General features: G+C 40.2%; 3 protein-coding genes across 5 annotated transcripts; 1 reads left to right on the top strand and 2 right to left on the bottom strand.

Moving 5' to 3' along the window:
• Positions 1-364: 364 nt before the first annotated feature.
• Positions 365-10,228, bottom strand: zdhhc11 (zDHHC palmitoyltransferase 11). Its single transcript, XM_075465383.1, has 11 exons — positions 10,005-10,228; positions 7,280-7,498; positions 6,624-6,802; positions 5,631-5,732; positions 5,395-5,519; positions 3,890-4,045; positions 3,679-3,797; positions 3,542-3,591; positions 3,389-3,452; positions 3,211-3,289; positions 365-3,098 (listed from the first exon to the last, which is right to left on the bottom strand). The coding sequence occupies exons 2-11, from the start codon at positions 7,496-7,498 to the stop codon at positions 2,968-2,970; spliced, it is 1,224 nt and encodes a 407-aa protein (XP_075321498.1). The 5' UTR covers positions 10,005-10,228; the 3' UTR covers positions 365-2,967.
• A 636-nt stretch (positions 10,229-10,864) lies between these two features.
• On the bottom strand, positions 10,865-17,854 carry brd9 (bromodomain containing 9). Of its 2 annotated transcripts, none has more exons than XM_075465378.1 (17): positions 17,673-17,854; positions 16,322-16,542; positions 16,120-16,245; positions 15,903-16,032; positions 15,742-15,799; positions 14,735-14,879; positions 14,511-14,621; positions 13,467-13,654; positions 13,185-13,317; positions 12,862-12,937; positions 12,661-12,756; positions 12,414-12,546; positions 12,186-12,297; positions 11,962-12,018; positions 11,749-11,854; positions 11,269-11,439; positions 10,865-11,152 (listed from the first exon to the last, which is right to left on the bottom strand). In XM_075465378.1, exons 1-17 carry the CDS (start codon positions 17,719-17,721, stop codon positions 11,052-11,054), a joined length of 2,013 nt encoding a protein of 670 aa, XP_075321493.1. In that variant the 5' UTR covers positions 17,722-17,854; the 3' UTR covers positions 10,865-11,051. The 2 variants fall into 2 exon arrangements, with proteins under 2 accessions (XP_075321493.1, XP_075321494.1); XM_075465379.1 differs by having other exon boundaries at positions 17,676-17,854.
• A 28-nt stretch (positions 17,855-17,882) lies between these two features.
• On the top strand, positions 17,883-23,370 carry trip13 (thyroid hormone receptor interactor 13). 2 transcript variants are annotated; one of them, XM_075465380.1, is made up of 14 exons: positions 17,883-17,995; positions 18,193-18,273; positions 18,999-19,158; positions 19,256-19,382; positions 20,169-20,224; positions 20,317-20,407; positions 20,503-20,575; positions 20,662-20,725; positions 20,826-20,912; positions 21,021-21,127; positions 21,299-21,452; positions 22,111-22,223; positions 22,339-22,408; positions 22,498-23,370. In XM_075465380.1, the coding sequence occupies exons 2-14, from the start codon at positions 18,203-18,205 to the stop codon at positions 22,591-22,593; spliced, it is 1,269 nt and encodes a 422-aa protein (XP_075321495.1). In that variant the 5' UTR covers positions 17,883-17,995; positions 18,193-18,202; the 3' UTR covers positions 22,594-23,370. The 2 variants fall into 2 exon arrangements, with proteins under 2 accessions (XP_075321495.1, XP_075321496.1); XM_075465381.1 differs by lacking the exon at positions 17,883-17,995 and having other exon boundaries at positions 19,004-19,158.
• Positions 23,371-27,114: the final 3,744 nt, after the last annotated feature.

Below are 27,114 nucleotides of genomic sequence, written 5' to 3'. Positions count from 1 at the left end.
ATGCATCAAACAAATTATCACTACCAAATGATAGAAATGTCTGCAGGAATACTGTATTGCATCTTTCATTTTAGTCTTTGTTACCACACAAAGATGTAATCGTAAGCAACACCTGTACGTGTTTCATACTGAGTTAAGTCAGAATGTCAGAGGTGAAGAATCCTTTACTCGTTTAAAAGTTAATATCCCCTTTTGTACAACATGTGATGTATGGCATGATGTGACTAAACAAGATCAGCATTTATGCCAACAATATCTTAGTTGAAGAAGGAGCAGATGAACAGTAGTAACAGTGTAGGTCACATTACAGTCTGTTCTGTCTTAAACTGATGGAAGTGACTGTGAAAACAAGACAAAAATTGGATCGACTGTTAAGAGTATTTTATATAAATCAACTGCAACATACAGTTCACTATAGTAACTTAAAAACACAAATCACTAAGCATCTACAGCCCTCTAGTGGTAAACAATATATTTGATTCGACCATCCCCAGAGCCTTGAATAAAATGTACATTAAGCTTTGAAAAGAAAAAGAAAAGTTGTCCTCTGTGGGGAACAGAACACATTCAACAGAGAGTTGGTTTGTATCATACAAATATAAGAGGTGGCAAACATCTCAGCAGTCTGTAAAATGAGTAACAAAAAAAATATCACTGAAGACAGCGAGTGGCACATCACAGAAAACTAGCAGTAACAATTCAGTGTGTATCCTGTCGTCTCACTTAATTATGAAAACCTTTAACAGGGTCACTATCCAGGACCACCAGAAAACACATTGGTGATCTTAAGCATGAAAGTATTGCAGAGCTTACTGTTGATTTATTATGGACTGAGACCAGCCAACAGAGAGGAATTTCCCCTCTTGCTTTGTAGGTCTTCCTCATGAGATTTGGCTCAGCAGCAAGCACCACTTATGGAATCATGTAACCACAAACTGATCTCATTTGCGATAAGAAATGTCGTGCAGTGCGTGTAGTTCCACTCGAACATCTGAATTGATTGCGCAATGAAGAATGAGCTGGACTGTTTAAAATGGCATCAATTCCTTCATAATTCCTGCAAGCTGAAACATGCACAAATCCCTATTTTACCAATTTTTTATTAGTCTGTTTCCTTTCACTGCTGACCTTCCACTCATCAGTGGCCACGTACTGTGAGAGTTTAAAATAGCAGAGTTCATTTTTGCTTTTTTTCCGTGACAGCACTGAGAAAGGCGTAGAGAAGCGAAGTAGATCACAGTCTACAAAAACTCTCGGCACATGTAGAGGCTGGAGGTGGTATGATTTAAAATGTCAAGTGTGTGACCCTGTCATCAAGTAGACAAAATAAATAATAATAATAATAATAATAATAATAATAATAATAATAATAAAAATACAAATAAAGCAACCATGACATATTTATATTCTTTACTATCAAATTCAGTAAATATGTTAGCTTAATTTCACAAACTTTATCAAATCCAGTGTCAGCTCCATTGCTTTTAATAAAACAAAGTATTTCTCCTCATTGGGTTCTTGCTAAAGAAAAAAGAAGAGGAAAAAAAATGTAATTAAAATACACTATATCGCCAAAAGTGTTCGCTCATCTGCCTTTACACGCATATGAATTTAAGTGACATCCCATTCTTAATCCAAAGGGTTTAATATAAATGTCTGCTCACCCTTTGCAGTCATAACAGCTTCAACTCTTCTGGGCAAGCTTTCCACAAGGTTTAGGAGTGTGTTTATGGGAATATTTGACCATTCTTCCTGAAGCGTGATTGTGAGGTCAGACACTGATGTTGGACGAGAAGCCCTGGCTCGCAGTCTCCGCTCTAATTCATCCCAAAGGTGTTCTATCGACATACAAAATGCTCTTTGGCTTAAAAAAAAAGAAAGAAAAAAAAAAGTCTTGTATATACAGTCTATACTGTAGTTTGATGATGTGTCAAACCGGCATCAGGTCCAAGACGTCCTCTGTCCATATGGAAATGATGGTGTTCCATTTTCATGAATCATGTCTTCATATAGTGCCGGGCAGAATTAATAGCATCCCTGAATTAGAAGTTTAGAACTTCTAATATTGTCAGAAATAAATGTAGATTGATGTTTTTGTATAATCTAAATATTGTTTTTGAATGTCCAAAGATATTAAAACACACTTTAATGTAGTACATACAGAGATAACATCTATTCACAAACTCACAATAATTGACACCCTTCAAGTGAATCCAAATTAGAGAAAACTATAATTCTTAAGGCTGTCTGGAAACTGTCAAAAGTCTTTCAAACCGTTTTGTAATGTTATAGCGAAGTTTCATAGTTATGCTGACACTTTAAGAACATGGTGGTAGAAAAGATTGTAAAGTTCAGAGCAATCAGGAGTGGTGATTTTAGCAATGTTTTATGAACAAAGGACAGCTGAGTTTGCTGCCTTTGGAACTGGAATGAACAAATGTTTAAAAGGAATGATGAAATCCAGAGATAACTGAGCTATTCTAAAGCTTAAAGTGTCCGTATTATCAGATAACTGGGTTATTGGTGGTCTTTCAGCAGCACAACAAGCAAAACACAAATCCACTATCACAACAAAAGACCCAAAAAAGGAAAAGATAGAATGTTCTAGTGCTGAGGTGTCACATAAATCCCATTCATAAACCTTTGAGGGCTATAATCTGCAGCAGTTGAGAGGCTGAAACGACAGACAGATACAGGGAGATTCGAGACAGCTACAAGAAACAGTTCAAGGCTGCCATTGTTGCAAAGGTTTTTTTCAACTAAATATGAATGTGCACAAAAAACATGGTGTTTAATTGTCTTGAGATTTTATAAAAGTACTCTACTATAATTATACAAAACGGAGCTATTTGCATTCATTTCTGAGGCTAATTTGAGTTCAGGCATGCCAGTAACTCTGACCAGGACTGTAAGATGTTCCTGTGAGCAGCATATCCTGATCCACCACTTTTCAGACATCGATTACAGTCAAGTATTGTCTGGAGCCATAACTGAGCTGCCCAGAGGGTCTTGCGCCTCAGGAACGGACTTCACACTTGCACTATGAGGTCCCTCATCCTCAGGCTTACAGCTTTTAAAGACACTCAGGGACATTCCCCCTTTCAGAAAGAGAGCACAAAAAGACGTAAGTTTTTCTTACAAAATACTTCGACTAATGTTCTTTGCTAATACTCACCACATTTGTGGTTGACTCAAAAGTCAGGTACTTACTCGTTTCACTTTCGGTGGGATTTTTTGTGCCGTAATGGAAACTATTGTCCTTTTCTTCTGATTTCTTAAAGTTCTCCAGCTAAACCAAAAAAAACAGATCCTTAATACAATAATCACACAACTGATTCATGTAATTCTTTTTTTTTTTGGAAAGACAGATATGAGCAGACGCGGTTACCTCTGAACATATGGACTCCGAAAGTCGGAAGGCGAATGGGACTTTGTTGTCAATTTCGCAGGAACTGCAGGAAAACCAAAGTGGCGTTATGTGTATTTCTTTACAAAAATAAGCTTTAATAATTCTATAAAAAAAAGAGGTAAGAACTATTACCTTGAACTCTGTGATAATGCTGGCTCACAATCAATTGAGCCTTCTTGCCTCTTTAAAGGGAAAAAAAAAAAAGTTTCCAACATAAACATTAAGGCCCGACAAATGAATGGCAGTATGAGGCAGAAGGTGGGTCTCACCTGTGGAGTCTCACGTTGGGTTTTTGCATCACGAGGATTTTCAGCTTCAATGTCACAATTTCTGGCTTCTTTTTGGCGCGTTTTCTTTACATAATCATATGTGCTTGTGCCTTTATAAACTGTAAAGGCAGAAGCAGAACAATGATGAGAAGAAACAGTGAGGATTAACAATTGAAGGAGGGGGAAAATATCCTATGAAATTGTCACTCACGCAGGTAAAGGTGAAAGCCCAGCAGATGACTGAGCAGCAGCAGGCAGATGGTGCTCAGCATGACCGTGATGAAGGCCAATATAAGGAGACCGGCTGAACTTGTCTTTATGGGAGCTAATGGTAAAAAGATCAGCCACGTTGTATTGCCCAGAGCAGCTTTAAAAAGAGAGCAAAACAAGAACAATGCACACAAAAAGAAAACTTAGAATGATGAAAGTAAGAAGAACAAAATCAAAGCTTTCCTTTTATTCAGTAAAACTTAAACTTAGTACACACCATGAATCAACCTCTTTTTGCATTAATAACCACAGCATTTCAATCAGGTTGCGGTCTGGGCTCTGACTAAATCATTGCAACCTCTTGGGTCTTTTCTTTTTCAGCCACTCTTGTCAATTTGCACTTGGGGTCATTGTTCTGTTGCATTTCTCAAATTCAGCTTGTCGGACAGATGGCCTCACATTTGACTCTAGAATACTTTGGTCTACAGAGAAGTTCATGAAGGACTCAGTGACTACAAGATGTCCAGGTCCTGTGACTGCAAAACAAGGCCAAATAATCAGCCCTCCACCACGGTGCTTGGAAGTTGTAATGAGGTGTCAGATATACTGTTTTGTTTTCACTAAACGTGGTGCTGTGTATCATGACCAAACATCTCAGCTTTGGTCTTTCAAATTAACACTGGTACACACAACAAACTTGTGGTTTGTTCAGATGCAACTTTACAAACTTAAAATGCGCTGCCATGTTCTTTTTTTTTTTTTTAGAGGGCATGGACATCCTCCCGGTACACCTTCCAAACAAGCCATACTTGTTCAGTCTTTTTTCAAATTGTACTATTGAGAACTTTAACACCTAACATGATAAATGAGGCCTGTGTAGTCTGTACAGTCTGACCTTGGGGTTAACATGCTTGGATGTCCACTCCTGGGAAGATTAACAAGCTGTCTTAATTGTTTTACCACTTGAAATAATCAAGTAAATAAATAATTTTTCTCACTGCAGAAGGATGGACACAATAAATTTGTTTGGAAATGCACATATAACCCTTCCCAGATGGCTGGGCAGCAACACGAGCTTCTGCACTATCATTGCTGATGTATTTCCTTCTTTCAATTGTGTTAACACACACCTGAATGCTCCAGACCAGCAAAAGGCCAAACCATTTGCTTTTATTGAGGTGCTCACACCTGCTGAAGATTACACTCGTTAATCAAGTACATTTGAATAGCAGCACCCGGCTGCTATTCAGCCTTTTAATTCCTAAGTAGGTACTTAGAATATACATTGTTTCTCACACTGCTTCTATATTCTAACGTGGGTTTTGTTCAGTCGACAATGCATTTGCATTGTAACATCTTTGTATTGTTTTTAATCTGAGGCTGGATTAATGTATTTCTAAGACCTGGTAAAAAAAAATAATAATAATAATTATGTCACGATAGGTAAAGCTTTTGAATTGAAGGAAGGTTTTTTTTTTTTTTTTTTTACATGACTGCGTAACTCACCGTCAAACTGTGGCGCAGTTCTTAGGCTGTGTGGATCCAGGTAATGTTGAATAAATATGTACAAGATGACAACATTGAGCGAAAGAACACCTATGGTAGCAGAGACGAGCGCCAAAAAGAAGAACCTGAAAGTAACACAAAACCTGATGTTTATTTTTTTGATGCCATGTTACATTGGGACAGCAGCCATCAAGTCAAGTAGACAAACCATTTGTTCACGGAAAAAGTTATCTTACCGGTAGTTTCTCCCACCCACACAGGTGTTCAGCCATTTGCAATGGTGATCAAAGTTCTCCACACACTTGTTGCAAACACTACAGTGTTTCACATTGGGGCCGCTACAAGAAAATGATGTTACATCATTAGACTTTATGCAACTTATTTTCTAATTATTCAAATATTACATTTCGATATAAGGTCTAATATATATATTAATATAAGTGAGTATCTTGAATGTTCAGCTTCCACTAACTAGTTATCCTCATCCTCTAGTGTTTCCTTAACTGCAGGATACCCTTGTATCTGTCCGTCTCTGTATTGAAACTCTTTAGTTCCACGGTCTTGGACTGCAGCTGGCAACAGAAGTCCTTACACTGATCTACAGACTTTGTAAGCTTCACAAAGTGGGACACACTGCAAGTTCTGAACTCGAGAGCAAAGCAAAGACCATCATTGTCCATCTGTGCGATAACCCACTGGACAGGAATGAGACGTCTGCCAAAACAGCAACTTTGCACAAGAAGGGCCAAAGCAAGCCGATTAGCTGCAACTGAATCTGAATTCGTTGGGCCCTCATTTGCCAATTTAACGTCTGGGGGCAACAGCCAATGTTTTAGGGCTTCCGGTATGATAAACAAATACGTGGATACCTGGATAACAGACAACCAGACTGAGACTTCCTGTTTTGTGTGTCTGCATTGTTTGACTACAGATACATGTTAAATGGCTGATAACAGCTAAATCATTGTCAATGGCAAAAAGTTGACACTGCATTTTGCCTCCAGTTAATTTCTTTTATGATGCCCTCTTCACTGCACGCTTGCAAAGCCTGCTAAAACACGATTGGTTCTTGCTGGTCAATCAATAATTGAAAGCCGGAAAGCACTGGTGATAAAATCTTATTATCAGGCATATTCATGTGTAGATTTTTGTTTATTCATTAGCAGCAATCAAACTTTCAAAATATCAAAAGTTAAACAACATTTGAGGCTACTGTTTGGGATACATACACCTTGACATCACATAGATAACAGTGTAAATCGTGGATAACATGTGGTTGCTTTGTCCGGTCAAAAAGAGGCATCGGACTGGAATAGCTCTTTTTGGCCCTCACACTGGCATCTGCTGGATCTATAGTCACAGCAGCAATATGGGTGAAAAAGTGTACAATAAACGATATGCCTGTCAGCTGTGCACAACGACAGTCAAGGAAAAGAGCATTAATATGAAAACATACTGCAGTGTTTGATAAGTTTAAGTCACGCAAGGTCAAGAAACTGAAATCACAGATTTTCAACACAAGCGGATCCTTTGAGTGAGAAATAAAGCCAGAGGACTTCAACGGGTTTTATGGCTGAGTGAAGCTTCGGTAAAATGAACTAGTGTGTTAACATCAAGAAGCATTCAACGTGTAACAAAAAGGCCACTGATGATGCCGTTCCAGCTCAAGATAAAGCACACAAAGTCATGTCTGGTATGACTGGAGCCTATACAAGCAGGCCACACAACAAAATCCTTGTCTTGTCCAACACTATCAGACAGAACCATAGCAGAGACTAATGTTTGCTCCATATTTAGATTTAAAAAAAAACAAAAAAAAAACACTGCAGCACATTTGATAGTCAGTGACTTTGACAGCAAGTTTTCTGCTGTGTGTGAAGGATACAGCATAGGCCACATGGTTCCATGGCTGAGGCAGGAGAGGGATATGGATGCCAAAGCTGGCTATGCCAAGGAAGGTGTAGAAGAGCCACCCCACCACCTGGAGAGCTTGAGGGGGCCACGACCATCCGTTGATCCTTGGAGGCTTGGAAGGCACCAGCTCATTCTTGCTGCCGCCACGTGCAGGAGCAGTGCGCCTCAACCTCCATCTGAAGCAGTTCATCTGGAGAGTATAAGCACAAGCTGTGGTACACACAAGTCCAATTCCAGTAGAGTGACGGGTCATTTGCCGGGGAAATGAGTTAGGAAAATGAGCTGAAGATAGTGACAGTGACTGTTCACCCACTCATGGACCAATACTCTCTCTCTCATACATATGTGTGGGTGTATGTATACACTAGCCTGGCGACGCCATCCTACGTACTTCCGCCCAAAGATTTTGGCTCCGCACATAGTCTGGCCAAATCCCCCTACCTCGGTTCGCTCAGTGTTTTGCCAATCAGCAAACAGTTGCGAGTGGTGACGCAGAACTCACGCGCGGAGTCCATTGTAGTCCATATAATTGTAGTTCAACCGCAGCGGAAATAAACATGGCGACGGAAGAACGCTAGAAGCTATCCATGAAGTTGTCTCAACTCTGGGGAGCATTACACAATTAAAACAAGAGCAAGAGGAATGCCTCGTCAATTTTGTTAGTGGCAAGGATGTCGTAGCTCTCCTTCCAACTAACTTTGGGAAAAGTTTGATTTATCAAATGGTACCGGTATAATGAAAGCAGATGTGGGAAGCGTGATTCGCGAGCTAGAGCCTCGCGAGAGTAAGCATGAACCTCGGCGCATAACCTACGTCCTTTCTAAACATTATGATTGGTTAAGGGAACTCCAATGAATTTAAGTTGCTGAGTAAGGTCCCACCCTCCATGGAAACGGATTCCTCTTGGGTTTTTCCAGACTGTTTGACGGAGTCAACAGTCGGCTTTCGCCCAGGCTATGTATACACACCCACACATTAGAATAATTTGATCAAACTGAATAGATCACAAAAGGCCAGACGCGCTATTGTCAAACCACATGGTGGTAATTGGGGGTCCTAGCAGCGAAGCTGCAGGAACCCATTGGATTAGTAGCTTTTCCTATTATTATTATTTTTCCGTTTCCGCTGCAATTGAAGTCTATGGCAGCCCCATGAACGCTATGGTAAAAAGTTGTGAAATTTGGCACACGCAATCAGCCAAGTGCCAAATTAAAACTCAAGAAATTTCATGGCCCAAGAGCTTACTCTCTAGCGCCACCAACACGCCAAAGTTCAAAGTGCATTCAGCCTAATAACTTTGGACTACATGGTCCAAATTTTACAAATGAGGCATCGTTGGAATCCTTGGATCATGACTAGTCCAACGCACCCTATGACGTCAATTTGCGTATGCCTAGATTTTCCGCCATTTTGAATTTAATCAAAAAGCTTAAAAAAGCATTTCAGGTCACAGAGTTTGTACAATTTTCACGAAACTTGGCACATACACTCTTAAGACCAAGCCGCACAAAAGTTATCGTGTGGAATTTTTAATTAGGCTTCCGTTTTTCCGTAAACGCCAATCAAACTCGAGGTTGATGCCGCCAAACCGGAAGTGAGGCCATATCTTGGCAACCTTATCATCTTATGACGTCAGTCTTATAACACAGACTCATGACAACTACGGTAAGAGGCCCAAGACGTTTGGTGATGTTTGGCCTATAGGTGGCGCGATAAGTAGCAAAAATGCATTTTTGCTCATATCTTTGGACCCCTTAGTCCAAATTTCACAAATAAGGTACCGGTGGAATCCATGGATATAGCCGAGGTCAACGCACCTCATGACGTCATCTGCGCCATGTTGGATTATCCGCCATTTTGAATTTAATCAAAAACCTTAAAAAAGCATTTAAGGCCACTAAGATTGTCCAATCTCCACGGGACTTGGCCCATAGAATCTTCGGACCAAGCCGCACATAAGTTATCATGTGGATTTTTTTAATTTCACTTCCGTTTAACCGCGGCAGCCAATCAAACTCTACGCCGACGTGCAAACGGGACATTTGCCCAAATCTCTGCGATGCATTGTTGTATCAATGCCAAACTTGATGCATGGACTCACGACCCCTTACTAAGAAGCCCAAGCCTTGCCTATTGTGCCGTTCTGCTAGGACCCCCCACATCGCTGCTTGCAGCTATATTTTACTTGGTGAAATAGCAGCTGTGTGTATTTAGTGTTAATAGCAGTGGACGCTGACTTTTCCATTTAGTGAAATGACAGAAACACTCGGCATCTGAATAACACAACTTTGACACAAAGCCTACAGATCCAGCTACATATACAGCTGATCCAGAGTGAAAACGTTACACAAAGTTCAACATCCACGTCTTTGTAATCACATGATGCGCCTTTGCTCCAACGTGAGTACTCTGCTGATAAGTGCGAGCTAAAACAGTGCAGTACTAATGTGAGGACTTTTTTAAAGTCAAGAAATTACGATGTTTCTATCAACCTCTTCAAAAATAAATATGCAAAGTGTAACGTTTTTTTTCTGGCAGCGGGCTTTTGTCGCCTCTGTTTTGCTTAACAACTAAAGCGGACATAATGTTTCATCCAACTACAAACTCAACTAACCCCCTCTAAATCAATGATGAAGTCATGCAAACAACAGTCTTTATAAAAGCTGTTATCCATTACCAACCAACCAATTACTTACTTTTCCGTGAGAAACGCATCAACAATTAAAAAGCAGCTTCTCTTCACGGCAAACGAAGATTCCCACTGCATAATATCCCATGATGCTTTTTCAGCCGGACAGGTGCTTCAAATAAGTATATCCACAATATGAAAAAGATACGGCATCAAAAAGAATTAAAAGTGCGACAATGTCCTTGTCACTGAAGGACGTGAGTCAGAAGTTGAAGAATCAACTCACTCAGCACGTCTGAGCAGCGTTATGGTAACTGCTCCACTACGCATGCGCACGCAGCTCTTCTCAAGATAGCCAGCTTCTTTATTGAAGCCCGTCACAAAGTGAATAAACAAATGTATGCAGCTTGCCTTTTGAAACACACAATCATTGGCTTTTATTCTCCTTTTTGGGTCTGGGGGGAATATAACCCCCACCCCCAAAATAGCCAGTGCTCTGTTCCCGCAAGAGAAAGGGGGAACTACAGATAAATGTCCACATAACACTTCTGCTTTCAAATATAAAGCCTAATCTTTAACTTTCAGACGTATTTTCTCACAATATGCAAACTGCATTCAAGTCCGTGTTGTTTTTATAATTCTATATTTTCACTTCCTTCATACACTCAGACACCCTAAAGAAAGAAAGCCCACATTTTTAAGTTTGAGCTTGCAGGTGAGAGAGAACTTCTGTAGAAATCTCCAGACTCAGCAGTGTGTTTACACAGCAGCTGAACTTTCTTACATCCTTTAACTGGAAATGAGATGCAAATAGCAAAATAATTATTTTTGGACGTGTACTGCTAGCAGACTGTTCACAAGCCACAAAAGGCAGATGAATTGTTCAAAGGTTACTGTTTGCTAAATGAACCACACACACTTATGAACACAGGTACAAGCTTTTTCTTTTATTAAAGAGTTTCCCTAATACAAAACCATACAATTACAATTCAATACACTTATTTTCAGTCTTTAAAACAAATCTGCAGCTCTTGTTGTATCCACAGTGTTTAAACAGTCCAGCTGTGAGTACTCGGTGTTGTCAGCACTAGCATAACAGAACAGCTTTGTGTGGTCAGCTGTTGGTCGTGCCCTCTGGCTCCGGTGACTGCAGGAACTCGTAGGGATCGTGAACCATTTCAGACTGGTCCCCTACACCCAGGTGTGACGGGCTCCCTGTGGACACAAGAAAACATGGCTCTTACGTCGTGGCAGTGGAGTGACTGATTACACCCTAAACGTGATCTTTAACTCAGCAAAAACGACCAAAGAAATGATCTTGTTCTAGATACCCAAGTGGTGCTGGTCCCTTTCGGAGGCATTGGAAAGAGAGGACAGGTTGGATGAGGGTCTGGAGCAAACTCTGTCCACCTGAGCCTCCTGGAACTCCTGCAGGAGTTTGTCCGCGTCATCAAAATGCTGGTGGGCGTCCTCATTCCCCGGCTCTTTTTTAACAGTTTTCCCTGATGAGGATGGAGGAAAAGTGAGACCATCGTAAGGAAATGGAACAAACAAAGAGGGAACAAAATGCACTTCTAATGAATTTCCAGCCATAGTGCAACTATGTTTTCTTATCGTACTATGTACAGTTTATACTGACTGTAACATTTCCGAGAAAGATGTCTTACTTTTTATTTACAGCTCCTAATATCTGGAAGCTTATGCTTACTTCTACTCACGGTCCTGCATTAACATGATCGGATTGTGTTCACACTGACTCCACCTTGCTCGTCTTACTCCCTTGATGAAGCTATGACTTAGATGATAATCACCTAACGGGTTGAGCATGGAAATATCCAGAGACATATCAGGATAGTTCTTCATTGACATGAAGTCCAGCACTGAGCTGCTCTCTCCCAGGCCAGCGCCATCTGACATCTGAGCAAAAATATCAAGCATAAATCCGACAGTCAAATCAGTGGGAACAAAGAAAACTGTTACTTTCTTAAGCATTAAATACAAGTGTTGGATGAACGACAGCGTACCTGCATGTCACAGATGCTGGACTTGGTTTCATCAGGTTTCAGCATGACGTTTCTTTTCTGAAAAGTTAGTATGATTAGCAACACGCATTTTCTTAGATGTAAATCCATCATAAAAAAACAACAACAACTAATCATTCACATAGCAGAGCCTCATCAAACAAGCCCGGTTTCAGTCAATGTCAAAACCATACCATCAATGAGAAAAAACAAAAACAATACTGTACCTGTCGAATCTGATTGACAGCTTTTAAATGATCGCCTGCCGTCATCTTGTCCAGAAGCCCATCGACCCAATGCTTAGAGACACTTCCACACCCCTTGACAAAGTCCTGTATACTTAAGCGGTTAGAAAAAAGTTGAGCAAAAATTATAAGCAGACCTCAACTAGAGACTTAATCTCTTGAGACTTTTCATTGTTTTAGTTCCACCTTTGACAAAACCCCCCACCCTACCTCAGAGCACACTGTACCCCCGTGTCATCTCCGTAGGCTGAATACAGCATGTCGATCTCATCAGACTGCAAGTCTGGAAAGATGGAATTCTTCTGAAGGCTCTGGGTGTTGTAGGCACTGCTTAGAAAAGTCACTAAAAAAAAAGCAAAAGAAAGCAACTTTCGTGAAAAGCCAAAGATCTGTGCGTAGTTTAGTAATTGCTATTAATTAATGAAGCAAATCAACAAAACTGCACACGGTGACCTACCTTTATGTCTCCTGTCATCTTTGAAGCCTAACGTTGTTAATCCAGGCAAAAGCTTATTTGAGAGAGAACTCAGGTCCACTTTATGCGTCTCATCCTCTGCAAAGAAAAAACAACAACACATGAACAAATTTAAGTTTCTTACATTAGCATCATACTAATGTTGAGTAAACAAACTGAACAGGTTGTGCAATGATAGCAAACCTTCTGCATCGGGATCAAGCTGATTTACAACAGTATATAAAAGAGAGCCATCTGGTTCTTTACGCAAGTAACCCATCTGAAAAAAGCACAGAGCGGCGACAACATTAGGTCAGTCCAAACTTCCTTCATAAGAGGTGTAACGAGCGCACACCTGTTCAAACAGCCCAATGGAAAAGTGATTTCTCGTCACTCTCGCGCATTTCTGATTGTGGATGCCCGTCTATTACTGTGGCGATTCATGAAATTAAACAGGTGATGGTGTAGTTCGTGGGAACAATGCGTGCGTTTGGAATTGTATTAACGGATAAGAAACACTGGGGGACCTTGGAGTTTGGCATATATCGGTTGATGCGGTCCCGAGCTTCATCGGCAGAGTGTTCGACCAGTGCCAGAACGTGCTCCTCTGCCGTGCTGTCAGTCAAGCTGCAGGCGTTTCCCTCTGGCTCAAACAGGTAACTGGGACAACAGAAATGACAATGACATGGTGTTGTGTAACGAGACTCACAAAGCATCTCGTGCCCTGCTGGCCTCTCAGACCATTATGTCGTTCCTTACACATGTACGCAAAAAGAATCAGATTTATTTTAAGCACAAGCGACCAACACCTGATGACTTCCTTCATGTCTTTGACTGGTTGCTTTCTGGACTTTTTTGCAGATTCCATGGGGACGGGGATGGTCTCTGGAGGAGGGAGGTCGGCTGCCAGGTCTTCATCTCCCAAAATGGCAGCCTGCTGGGTGTAGTCCATCTCCTGCATGAAAGACATGCTGCGCTTCAGAGCCAAAAGCCGCTCCTGGACACAGATGAGGAAGAAATGAATCGACGAACAATTCAAATAAAACATCACCTTAACTGGCAGCCTATGGTTAACAAATGAATTGGGACATAAGTGACAGAAGACAGAGAGGCAGGACAGTGTGCAGTACAGCAGGGTGTTTGGCCAAATTAAGCTCGCATTTAAGACGGTCAATCCGTGTTAACTTTGAATCCAAATAAGTAGTATTTGGATGCATCAAGTGGCTAAAAATGTTAACGTTCTATGAATATCTTTCATGATTCACTGCGTATGCCGCGACGTCACCATGAGACATCCCTCCGTTTGTTTGTTTCTGACTTAAATCCTATTCGGATTCACAAATTCAATCTGACCCGTACGAATCGGCAAATTAATCTCAGATTTATATTTGTAGAGGCTTTCCAAATGAAAAGCCGGCACATTGGCTATCAGCAGAATGAAATGGCACGCATGTCCAGTTTACATTTATGTTTGGATATGTTTCATAAAAAAACGTACGTGTCGGTTGAAGCTGCTTTGAAAAACTTTCTATTTCGTTTCTACATGTGCAGCCATCACAGCGCGAGCGGGAATATTAATACTGTCAGATACCTCCAAGTTCTCTGTGGTCGGGTGAAAATATGGGCATATAATTAATTGCCGTGACCATGCAACTTAAGTCATAAAAGTGAATAAAACATGAATGATGTTTAGATCCAAGGAATGGACAGTGCTAAATGAGTTCAAATGAAGTATGAGACTATAAGACAAAAAAAAAACAATAATCCTGTCTAATGCATGAGAAATATTTGATATTCTATTCAACAGGGATCATAAGAAATGTGTTTGGTCTTTAGTTTAGGTGACATCATACCTTGCTCATCATCTTGAATCCTGTATGAAGCAGTTTCTTGGCAGCCTTGTAGTAGACAGTCTCCGGTCGGTTGTAAACCATTGCATTGTCGCACATCAGTTTAAAGTCTGCCTGAGGGCCAAAAAATGTTCAGTCCCATCAAACTCGATCGCTTTCCGATAACAAATAGTCACCATCCCCAACTCTCGCTCGGAATATGGTAACGCTTTGAAAGGCATCCTCACCTTGAATTCTGTGACTGTGTTGTAGTCGTTGTTTCTAATTTTGTCCTTCATGGTGCTGAAATCCATGGGATGTTTGATGATTGACGAATAGCCGGGAGCAATTGCGTCCGTTACTGGAAACGCAAAGAATCCATGGGGATCTTTCCTGAAAAGACAAGCGATGCACCATCATATGGCTTTTTCTTCCTTCCCTTTTTCCAACACTGCAGCAGTTTTTAAGACTTGTGTAGACTTTGTTCCCATCTTGTGAGCGTGCTGCGTTTTGATCAACCACACAACGTTGCAACGCAGCTTCATTCATATTCCACATGTTGCATTTTAAGGTTAATAAGCAAATAACCCTTTGTTTTGACTTCCCAGACACAACAGGACTCGCTATCTGTTCAAAAAATGGGGTAAAATAAAACTTGCAACTGTGCTGCTTCAACAGCAACACGTGTTCGGTGACCGTCAAAGCAGCAACGTTTAGAACACTGTCCAGCACAAACAAATGCAAATTTTGCTTTATTTATAGCCCTGCTGGGGCGAAAGGAAAGACATGATCAAATGGGTTATTTCCCTTCGGAGGAATGTGTGCGTTTATATAAATTCATCGATCTGTTGGTTGGACAAAGGAAGGCGCTGTACACGAGACGAGCATTTTGATAAAGAAAAATGTGTATCTCATAGATGCTTCGCTTCTACTCTGCACGTTTCGTACTGATGTGCCAACAGCGAGCCTCTTGTTTCAATGTGTTAGATGGCATTTACGCTGGAACAAGAAAGATTCCCTCCAAAAACATCAGGGACAAGCATCAATCCATCCCACACAGTTTTGGGGGTTGAATTCTCCCAGTCTATCTAGAGATTGTCCATCAGTGGGGTTAGAGTTGTGTTTGGAAGGAGTTTTCCCACCCATCGTTTTTTCTTTTTTCTTTAATGCTTTTGGACTTTTAAAGTGTTTACTGCAATATACTTCAACCTCCTCAGGAACAGTGTAGAAATTGGAATTAATCAGTGTTCCTTACCTCTGCAGCTGCCTCAAAAAGTGCTCCAGCAGTTGTTGACGAGGAGTGGACTCATTCTCTGTATGGGGCAAACATTAAAAAAAAATCCCAGCCATTTACTCACACATTTATAAGAAAATAATCTATATATCTGATGTTGTGCTGATAGACATCGCTCTTGCCTTGTTGTGTGCGGCAGGATCTAACCGGCCTGTCTCCTTGCTGTTCTACTTCCACCTTCACACAGGAGTGAAACTCCTCCACTTCAGGCTCTATCTCAAACCTCTCTTTCTTTTTCTTCTTCTCCTCTGGCTGGGTAGATAGACACAGAATGTCAATGACTCAGCAAAGGGATGATTGGGAATTTATTGCTCAGAATCGCAGGCGAGGTTTTCTCACCTCTAATCCGATAGCTAGACTTTTCGACAGTGTGAATGGTTCAACAGGCCCGCTGGCACTTGCTGCAGTGGCGGCCGCTGCCTCTGCCTCATTCTGCTCTCGTTCTCTCTTCTTCCTTTTTTCCTCCTGTGAGGTGATTTTTCAAATTAAAATACAAAATAACGCACATATCACACGGAGCACTTTACTTCTGCGTACCAACCTTCCGTCGCCTTCTCTCCTCGTCGTCCACATATTTGTCTTTATCTTTTTCAGACTTTTTCTTCTTCTTTTTCTTCTTGTCTTTGTGGCGCTCTCGCTCATGGTCCGACCGGTCATCGTAATAGCTGGAGTCATGGCCTGACCCCGACAGCTCTGTCACCTCACTTCCTCCAACTTTGAGCTTGATCTTCAAGGGCTTCTCAAGAGCTTTGTCCTCAAAGTCTACAACCAAAGCAAGCAATGACGAAGTTATTTTCGAGTGAGGGGCTATTATGTTCACATCTGAGACATAAGTAGAGAAGTATCCATCTGCACTTATTAGACTTATTCATTTTGAGCTGTACGAATAAGGCCGGTGTCCTTCGCGCTCTACGAGGTGTGACAAACTCAGCATTTGATCTATTCTATTCTTCGTTGATGCCTTTAAATTCTGATCACTTTAAAATCAATTCCTACTAAAGGGACACCTGCAAGCTGAAAAAAAAAACACTTGAAAAATAATCTAGAGCTTCCCTCAGCTATCTAAATTTGATTCTGTTTTGCTTCCATCTGTTCTTTTCGTGGTTGACATACATTAAAACACTTTAACCGCTCTTAATACACGTCTTACTTTACAAACTTGCCTTTTTAAACATCAAAATATCACATCAGAATATCTATTATGTAAAATAAAAGTTGATGGACTGATGTCTGTAGACAATGTTCAACTATTGTGTGACTCAGTTGTAATGTGATCTGTGTTTAAGTTTCTTTAAAATCCAGTTTAAAGAAAATTAAAAAGTCAACTCGAAACGTGAAAATCTGATGTAACCTCTCTAGTTTACTAACTAAATATGCTGTACGAGCACCGCAAAACACTGTAACTAACAGATTAAAGGGAGACACCACAGTGATGGTTCAGGGTTTAATGTTTACATGTTCAATCAAATGTTCAGAATTTCAACTACAAATTCAATGATCATATTTTCTGCTATTACATACATATGTATATATATATATATATATATATATATACATAAACCCTTAACTTTAGAAAACGGACAATGACAAAAAATAACGTTCATGGTTTTAGTTCTCACGGATATGATTTAAAGTCCCTTTTCAACTGTTGTGTCTCCCCTTATTTATTTATTTATCTATTTTTTTAGCAGAAACCTTTGCAACCCGCAGCTGAAAAGCGGAGCAGAGCCCGGTGTTAGGAGATCATGGTTGAGTTTTACAAAGAGTAATTCAAAATTTGCGGTCTCGTCCAGCTGAGCTGTCCAGCTAAACTGAGCAAGCTAGCTAGCATAAAGCTAGCTGGAATAAAAACGGTGCAGCTAAAGCTAACAGAAAAATATGTAATCAGGTACCACCAACTGTTATCCATTCCGGTTTGTGTTTCTTGTGTTTTTTCCCCATGTCTTCGTCTTTACAGTTGAAGTTTTTATATTTACTCCAGTTACACTGGTACCTGTCGCTAACTGATTGAAACGAGCTAACAGCGTTAGCAACAAGAACAAGAGGTACGGATGTTGAACCCAACAGCTAATATTGTGTTTCCGGTTAAAGAAATCAGCGCGCTGAATTCGACTGACTGTCGCCTTTCTGACAACACAGCACACCGTCAATAGTTGGTAGCTACAAAGATTTTGGTTGATGCAAGTTGTCACTTTGACAGCGTAAATGCTCTAAGGTGAGTTTTGTCTTTTTGTCAATGTAGCAAACTGTTGATATATTAAGCTAACTTGAACATTGATAATGCGCATAGGTTAGCTAGTTAGCTAACGCATTTCACGACACATAAATGTCGTGAAATACAGGACATATTAAATTGAGCTCTGTGTCGGACAAACGCTGTTGTTAAATATCTGAATGTTCTGGTGTCTTCAGTTGTAGAAGAATGGAGGGTGACAGAATGGAGGTGACAAACAAACAAAACATAAACGTGGAGGTCCACGTTAAATCTCTCAGGTGAGTTATAGGAGCCACGCAGGACACCAGATAAACCCACACAACCTTTCAGTGCAATAATCTAACAAACATGGTTACGGTTAGGCTGACATCAAGGCAGTAGGTCTGTTACAGTTGGATAAATCAGTATGCAGTTTATCCACTGGTAACTTGAAATGTCAATTACTTGGTAAAGCAAATACTCGGTCATCCAAATACGTGTAATATAGTCAGTGCATTTACCCAGACATGGCTGAATAACAGTCTGTTCAAGTTCGGACAAAGCATCCGGATAGTGTCACAACTTGCATTAAAAGAAACTGATGGGTTGAAGCCATTGTACCTTGTATCAACCACTGAAGCCGTGTTATTTTTGCCCATTTATAACCCCCGTGTACCAACTGAATATTTGTCCCATCCAGTCGAAATATTTTTTCTTCCCAATGTCCTTTAATTTATTTTATAATGGCTTGTGTAATCTCATGCTGGTGTCCTCTCCATTCAAATGCGTTCTTATCTCAGATTTGGGATGCCGTGCAACACAGCAGTTACAAGTTAAAGGTCTTGTCCAAAAATCCACAACAATCTAAATCTCTGGACAAAACTTCCCGACACTTTATCGAATACATGCTTCCAAAGAAGTTAAGGCAGTTCTGTTGACAAAAGGATGTCCACCCGGCTACTAATAAAGTGTTCACAATAATGTTGCCAGTGAGTGTAGATCCATGCTTTCTTGTGTGTTTCAGCACAGCTAAACTGCCTGAGGTGAGGATGTATGTTCAGGATCTACTGAATCGACACAGCATGGTTTTTGGCAACTACAGATGGACGGAGTTTGATGAGGAATTCCTTCGGAAGAATGTGGAGTCTGTGGCTATAGTTGACCTTGAGGAAATGATAACGCAGGTCTGTTGTGCTGATTTGCTTTTCTGAGTATTTTGTGACCTTTTTACGCAATACCTAACAGCATTTTTTCTTTTTGGTTGATCTGCTCCCCATTTAGCCGATTGATTTAAAGAGCTGCTCCGTCTTCATTCACATCTTCACCCTGAATGAGGATGGGCCCAGCATGCTCAGTTTGGAGGAGGATGAGGAGCTTTCAGCAGCTAATCATTGGTTGCTGCCAGCAGGTGCGATTGAATATTGTGGATTTTGCAAAAGTAGCTACACATTGATAGATAACTCTTAAGTGCAAGTAAAGAGGTTAAACTCTACCCGGGGTGTCCTTGTAAAATGAAAAAATAACCCATGTGATTGGAAAACATTGTCCTTCCATCATGAGCAATTTTTAAAAAAAGAGGAAAGGCCTGGAGGACGCTCCCTGTAGCCTTCATAGGTGCCTGTTAACCGTTTGTTGTTCCATCACAGATTAATGTATTCATTGAATCATTCATGTATATGCCCAGTATGTTGCAAACCATTGTATTTTTACCAAAAACATGATTGAATACACTGATTGAAGACCCTCGGCGTATTAGAAAACACTCTCCTCTAATGCATGAGGAGTTCTGTGTAAAGAGCCTGTGGTGAAATAGATATGGTTGAAAAATGTTTAGAATATGAAGCCATTCCAGTGGCCTTAATTACACAGCTGGAGTAGTTTGATGCGTTTCTGTCGGCTATTTGTTTTTTTTTGCTGCTGTGGGAATCTGGAATCTATGAATTTACCATGTAAGTCCAACATGAGCAAAACTTGCCCTCTAACACTGAACTCCACGTGTATGAAAACCACCTTTTACTCTTACAAACAGTTACATTACATTTGCTATTACATTTGCCGTATTTCCACATCAGGTGCTATAACAAGCTGCATATCTAGTAGTGTGGCGAACATACTTCACATCAAGTGATTGGCTCATTAAATGTTGACCTTATCTGAATATTACCCCTCAATGACTTGATCTGCTTTTTGACAGCTGAATTCCACGGAATCTGGGAAAGTCTTGTATATGAGACTGGAGTTAAATTCAAGGTAAAGCTATGTACAGCAGCTGAGGAGGGAGGGAAAGTAACCGCATAACTTTACGTACAGCTTAACTTTACTTCGTTGACATTTTCCTTCAGCTCCTGGATTATGTCACAACAACAATTTACTTCTCAGACAAAAATGTGGACAGCAACCTGATTTCATGGAATCGCGTTGTGTTGCTTCATGGTAAGTTAATTAGAACTTTATTGAGAAGCTTTCAGAAGACGTCTGTAAAAGAAAACAAAAAAATGATTAATCCATTTGTGTCTGTGCTCATTTAGGACCTCCAGGCACAGGGAAAACATCACTGTGCAAAGCTCTTGCCCAAAAACTGTCAATCAGACTGTCAAGCCGGTAAGATAACTGCCATCTCAGTGAAAAGCCTTCAGTTTCAGCTGCACCTGCTCTTTTCATTCTGACATGCACTTTTCTCCCTGCAGGTATTCTTATGGCCAATTTGTGGAGATAAACAGCCACAGCTTATTCTCAAAGTGGTTCTCAGAGGTACACCTGGCTTCTTTTGTATGAAATGGTTTAACTGGAGGATGTTTTAGGAGGTGTTTTGTGGTTTATTTTTGGAGGTTATTATGTCTCTTTGTTACAGAGTGGTAAGCTGGTCACAAAGATGTTTCAAAAGATCCAACAACTGATCGACGACAAAGACGCTCTCGTGTTTGTTCTGATTGATGAGGTGAAATCTGCTGCGTGGGAAATACCCTGAAAATGAATCTAGAATTCACTTAAGCCTTCTTGTCAACCCAGTTCGCTGCTTTTTGCTGACCTGTTTTGCGATGACTAGGTGGAGAGTCTGACAGCAGCAAGGAGTGCCTGCCAGGCAGGAACGGAGCCCTCGGATGCTATTCGAGTGGTCAACTCTGTCCTCACTCAGCTGGACCAGATCAAAAGGTCAGAAACCGGAGCGCCTTCTTCGAAGTCTTCACTTAAGTTGCATGAAATTAGAAAGATCATTTTCCTTCTTAGTGTCACTTTTGATTATTTTCACTATCCTGGAAAATTCCTCCACGGTTTGGTTCACATACATATTTGTTTCGTGTTGTCTTTGGGGCTTTTATTTAGGCATCCCAACGTGGTGATCCTGACAACCTCCAATGTGACAGATAAGATTGACTTGGCATTTGTGGACAGAGCCGACATCAAGCAGTACATCGGGCCCCCGTCTGAGAAAGGCATCTATAACATCTACCTCTCTTGCCTTGAGGAGCTGATGAAGGTGACCGTGCAAATTCGGCAACAGTTGCTTCAAGTTATTATTCTTTTGTTACGGAACGCATGCCGACTTTACATATATTTCAAAGCTTAAGAATGTATTTTTCTCAATAGAAACAGCCCAGCTGGGAAATTATACACAAGACAGTATTATAGCAGCTACTGGGTATGCAGACACAGATGGACATAGTCAATGGGACATATATCAAAAGAAGTGCGGTCAGCTTGGTCTTCTGAAACTTTAAGTTAGGAGCTCTCTGTGGCTCTGACTGACCACTGCTGAAACTACACCAAGTAGTGGCTTGTCAATCACAACATGCCAGCCCCGATGCATACCCTGCTATATCACATGATTTATTATCAATAGGGGCATAGGAAATTAAAAAAAGATTAATGCTCACTTAGATAAGAGTTTAAACTAATATAAATACTACTAATGAAACTAAACTAATAAATCATTTCAAGAGTGTTTATGATCTCATTAGCCCGTCATTTCCACTACTCAAAACAAACCTCAGCATCTTACAAAAACAGATCCAACTTAATTGGAATCCCAGAAGGGTTTTGAAACAAACCATCGTATTAAGTTCACTGTGATGATGTGCAAGGAGCAACACGTGCAATCCAACGAGCTTCATTTTTTGCTGTCGTGATATCTGCAGTGCCAGATCATCTACCCCCGACAGCAGCTGTTTACCATGTATGAGCTCGAAACTATGGGCTTTGCTCAGAGTGAGGTGTCCGAACACAGTCTGAACCTGAGGAGCATTGCCCTGTGAGTACACATTCCAGTAATGCATAGCACCCAAATCACACCATCACTGCTCATCATAACATGGACTGCCAGCGGGAGCCGCAGGCTCATACTTTGTTTTTCTTTTCTTTTCCAGAAAAAGCAAAGGCTTGAGTGGAAGAGCCCTCAGGAAGCTACCATTTCTGGCCCATGCACTCTTTGTAAAGGTAAGCATTTCTTTTCTTTTCTTTTTTTTTAGTTTTTGCATCGTACAAATGAGACATGATTGATTTTAATGTAGTTTGTTTGTCTGCAGGCACCATCGATAACTCTTGAACAGTTTCTGGAGGCTTTGAGCAAAGCAGTGGATAAACAGAGGGAGGAAACGGCTGATCTGGTCAATGGTGTCTGAGCTTCTCACAATGCCCAAAGGCTGACACGCGATTGTTCACAGCTGTTAATCTTACATCATTTTTGTTTGTTTTTTTTAAGCTTAATGCGTTCATTTGGTCGCACTAGATCTAAAATATTGTTTTAACAAATACTATCTTTACCATTAAAGTCTTCATTCAGGAAATCTTGTCAGTGCTAATATGCAAAAGACTCAAGGAAGTGTCTGTATTAATTCAGGACTTGTGGTTTCAGATTTGGTTCCTAATGCTTGAATTTTCTATGTTTGCTTGTCTTCACTCCCACTGTTTTGATGTTTTATATTCAACAGCTTTAACCAACAAAGTCAGCTTTTATTTTTTTAATGAAGACATTTTTATTTTTTTTGCCATGTGTTATTGTCATTAGTTACTTGTTTTGCTGTTCTTATCTGATTTGAAATGGTTGCTTCTTCTCTAACAGAAAACCAGTTATCTGAATGAGGTGAACATGATACAATGCATTACGGCTGTTATGTGTCTTTCTTTTTCCCATTTCTGTGGTTTTCAATGCTCTTGTAACCTGGTCATACTTTCTTGGCTCTGATCTGATGTGTATGCATCCTCTCTCTTGGATGTTATGCATGTTCATGTACCCCCCCCCATTTTTTCATTCAAAGTATTCCAAGCTTGGTTTTTATTTTTATGTTTTATTTCTACATCACTTCTGTGTTTACAGCAACATCAAATTCTATTTAAACTCTGAATTTGGATGTTCATTGCATATTTGTATATAACATTGTAATAAACAGTTGTTTGTACTCCTGTTTCTTTGATTGCTTCAGTGCACGTAGGAATTTTGGAGGTTTAACACATCGAAGCACCACTTGGTGGCGCACAGATGCTGCTATACAGTTTGATATCTGAAATACTTTTTTTTTTTTTTATCAGTATATTTTATGAGTTCGAAGGTAATCATAGTAAGGGCAATAAGTCAAAATGGTAAAAATAATAAAATCAGATTCCAGCAAAGCTTGAGCCCCTCTCCTGTAATCTATCTGAATAACTAGTTATATCCCAAAACGCCCCACTGTGACTGGAAGTAAAAACTCGCTCAGGGTGCGACTTAATTTGCAGATATTACGCCACAATAACGGGCATCTGAACGTGGACTCACGGTGGCACATGTTTATAATGTTTGACCATGAGTGTTTACATGTGATGGGCACAAACTCTACTTCAAAACAAAGCAGCTGAAGGACGACTGGCTTTGGAAATGTATCAGTCCCATGCACAGTTTACATGAACTGATCAGTGGCCCCATTGTTCACATGAACATGTTTTGCATTCTGTGAATGCTCTGGTGCTCTGCATGTCAGCTGCCGGGTTCAGACAATGTGCCCTTTGTTTGTTGTTGGCAATGCTTTTTCATTCCACTTCAAAGGTGGATCCTGTGGGCTGTTCCTGAATGTGAAAGGAAGGGAAACATTGAAGTCATCTTTATTCACACGCTTCAGACATACCCAGTCCAATCACTGTCATCTTTTTTGAAGGACCCCCTGGGTTATTTATACAACATATTAGGTGTTTTATTGGTGTAGTAGATTTTTCCTGTCACAGGTCTATCATTAAGATAAAGCGCAAAGTTTGTATTCAAATAAAAACCATCCCTGAATGGATTTCCCCTCACACAATTACCCTCGTTAGTGAGACACAACTGCTGTATGTATGAATGATCCCTTTAATGCCACAGTATGTTTTACACCTAATTGTTTGCTGCCTGCTAATTTAATTCATTAAAGATATTTTTGTGCAAGATAAATCACAGGAAGAAGCCCAGCCTTTATCTGATCAATGATCACAAAGTGGAGAGAAAAGGGAGAGCTACGGGATCAGCCCGGTAAATAAAACCATAATTGCTCTGTCTGGAGGCCTTTTTCTTTCAACTGTAGTCTGTCCAAAAAACAGGCAGCTGCTAAAAGGCAATCAAGCCAGAGAAGGAAGAAAAGTCAAAAGCCTTATTGTTACAGGATTTTATCACTGTTTCAAGCAGCTTTAAAATGTCAGAAAACTCCAAACAAAACAAACAGTCTAATGTTTATCCTTTCAACCCTCGTTCAGGTACATTGCTGAAAGCAATGGAATATCTTTGCATGTGCCAATGGTGATTCAAACAGGGAGGGGATTAACGTAAATACTTATAGGTATGTTAAAAGGAACCTTAGCAGAGCTGCAAACAAACTATGGAAACTATCACTCATTTCTCTTAAGTTTAAAGGGGTTATAATGCACATTGTTGGCTTCAAAGGTTCATGATTCATCGATTAAATCAAGTTTAGAAATACCCCTCACTTTTGCTGGCATAATGATCCTCATCCTCTGCACAAAAACATAATGAGAGTCTATAAAACGTACGCTGCCAGGGTTTTTCCAATTCTTCATCAACACAACAACCTTTGATCATAAACCACTGCTTTTATCCAAACATTGCCCCTAAAAGACAACCCCACAACTCAGTTTCCAGTCAAAATTGTTGTGTCAGACACCGATGCTTCTCATTTCTTTTAAAATTTCTGTGTCCCATACGTCTGACAGCCATTTAAGCAGGATGGTACAAGGTGTAGGAGAAAGAGGATGAGGGAAAGGTATGTTCTAAAGAGGCAGAATCCTGGGAGTCAGGCTGCAGGAAGAAATGGTGATAATTAGGCACAGCAAGTGGGATCAAAGGCAGCTGCCACGAGTGGGCAAAGCAAATGTCTGCGTATCCTGTCAACAGCAGACGATGATCTGAGAGTCCCGCATTTGTGAGGAGTCACAGCAGATGAAATAACGGGACGGAAGAAGAGCAATAACAGAACTCCATATTCGTCAAGTAATGAGAGTGTAACTGGGACACTGTTGTGCTATACATTACCACCATTGCACAAAATAAGATGAGGACTTGGTAGCAGAGTATATTTTGTACCTCCATGCAGAGCGCCTCTGTTTTAAGTAATAAAAGTCAACAATAACAAGGTCAAGCACATATTTTTCTGTGACAGCAACATGTGGCGTAGTGGGTGCAGTGCATAAAGGAACAGTTTATGTCTTGATAACATGCAAAGATCAAAGGAAAATCTCACCTGGATCTGAACAGGAGTGGAGTTTTTCTCGAAACGTTAACAGCCCACTCATTGTTTACACTGAGCAGAAAGTTGGCAAAGTAAATGAATATTCATAACTCTTGGCATGCGTTGTAAGACTGGGCTCTGTCCTAAGGACCTGCCAAGGAAAACAAACCATAAAACTCTATAAGGGCTTTTGATGTTTTTTCGGTTCAAGTACAACAGTCCTTCCTGGTTCTGTTCATGACCAACCAGTTTATCTTTAGCATCTGGAGTGCATTCAATAGAAACAAATATGGGGATTTTTAAAGTCAGTGTGCCCACACAGACAAGTGGCATCATTGACTTCACTATTGAATTATGCTGTCATTAATTCCACTTTGCAAGAATCACTGTGAGCTGAAGTAGTTCAGCATTAATAGGATTGTTCTGATTTGGGCTTATGTAAGATCATAGTTCTATGCGTGGAGACACAATTAGATAGGTCTAGACAAGTAACCTTTATGCATCTTATTCGACTGAGAGATTAGTGATACAAAAAGGGACCCAAAGTAATGCAAGAAATAAAATGCTAAACATAATAATCACAAGACGTGTACATCTACGCTAAAACCAATGATTGGGGCTTTACAGGAACTGTAACCAACAGAGGACGCGGTTTAGCGCTCAGCTACAAAAAAAGCTGCCAAACTAGTAAGTAGTGTGTCAAAGAGGTAAAAACAACCGGAAAACGGACTAATTAGCCTTTCAAAATAACTCACAGTTGTTGCCAAAATGAAACATAAATGACCAGGTTTGAGGATGAACTTTCATTTGGCGGGGACTGAAGCTTTTGAGCTGTTTCGAATGTTTTCAGGAGAAAATTAAAACTGAAGTATTAGAACTGAAAACATTTGAGAAGAGTGATAATCTTGCTTGTAGTGTATTCATTACCTAAAAATGTCACAAAAACGTCTGAGTCTAAACTTTGTCTTTTCCTGCAAAATCTTAATAGTTATTTGTCATTATTCTAGACTTCCTTTTAAGGGTCAAGTGAGTAATCGTGAAGCAAAAGCAACCAAATGGTGTAGTGACTGCAGCATCCCTCGTGAAATAATAAGACTAATCTTTATTTCATTAATGAATTCTTTCATTTATGAATTATGTGATGGCTGTTGAAAAGTGGTCACCAATGAGAAACCATGTGTTTGCTAACCTTTGAATGGGAAAAATTACACTTTTTAAAAAGCCCCTCCCTGTTGAGTTTTAATCTACTTTTGTCAATCTATGTAGTTCAGAAACAGAAAAACTACTGTTTCATAAAAATTCCCCCTATTCCCTCACACATGTAACTAAATATCGAACTGCCTCATGAGCTGATCACTGCCTCACCTATGTTTTATTTTTTTAAGATTCATAACCGGAAGTGTCTTAGGTCTTCTGCTGAATTGATGCTTGTTCTTCGCTCCCGCTGCGTAAAAG

This window comes from Odontesthes bonariensis, chromosome 5 (assembly GCF_027942865.1).
Source record: "Odontesthes bonariensis isolate fOdoBon6 chromosome 5, fOdoBon6.hap1, whole genome shotgun sequence".
In the NCBI taxonomy this organism is placed as follows: domain Eukaryota; kingdom Metazoa; phylum Chordata; class Actinopteri; order Atheriniformes; family Atherinopsidae; genus Odontesthes; species Odontesthes bonariensis.
Note: the sequence above shows the minus strand (reverse complement) of the source record. Positions and strands in the feature narration are given on the sequence as shown.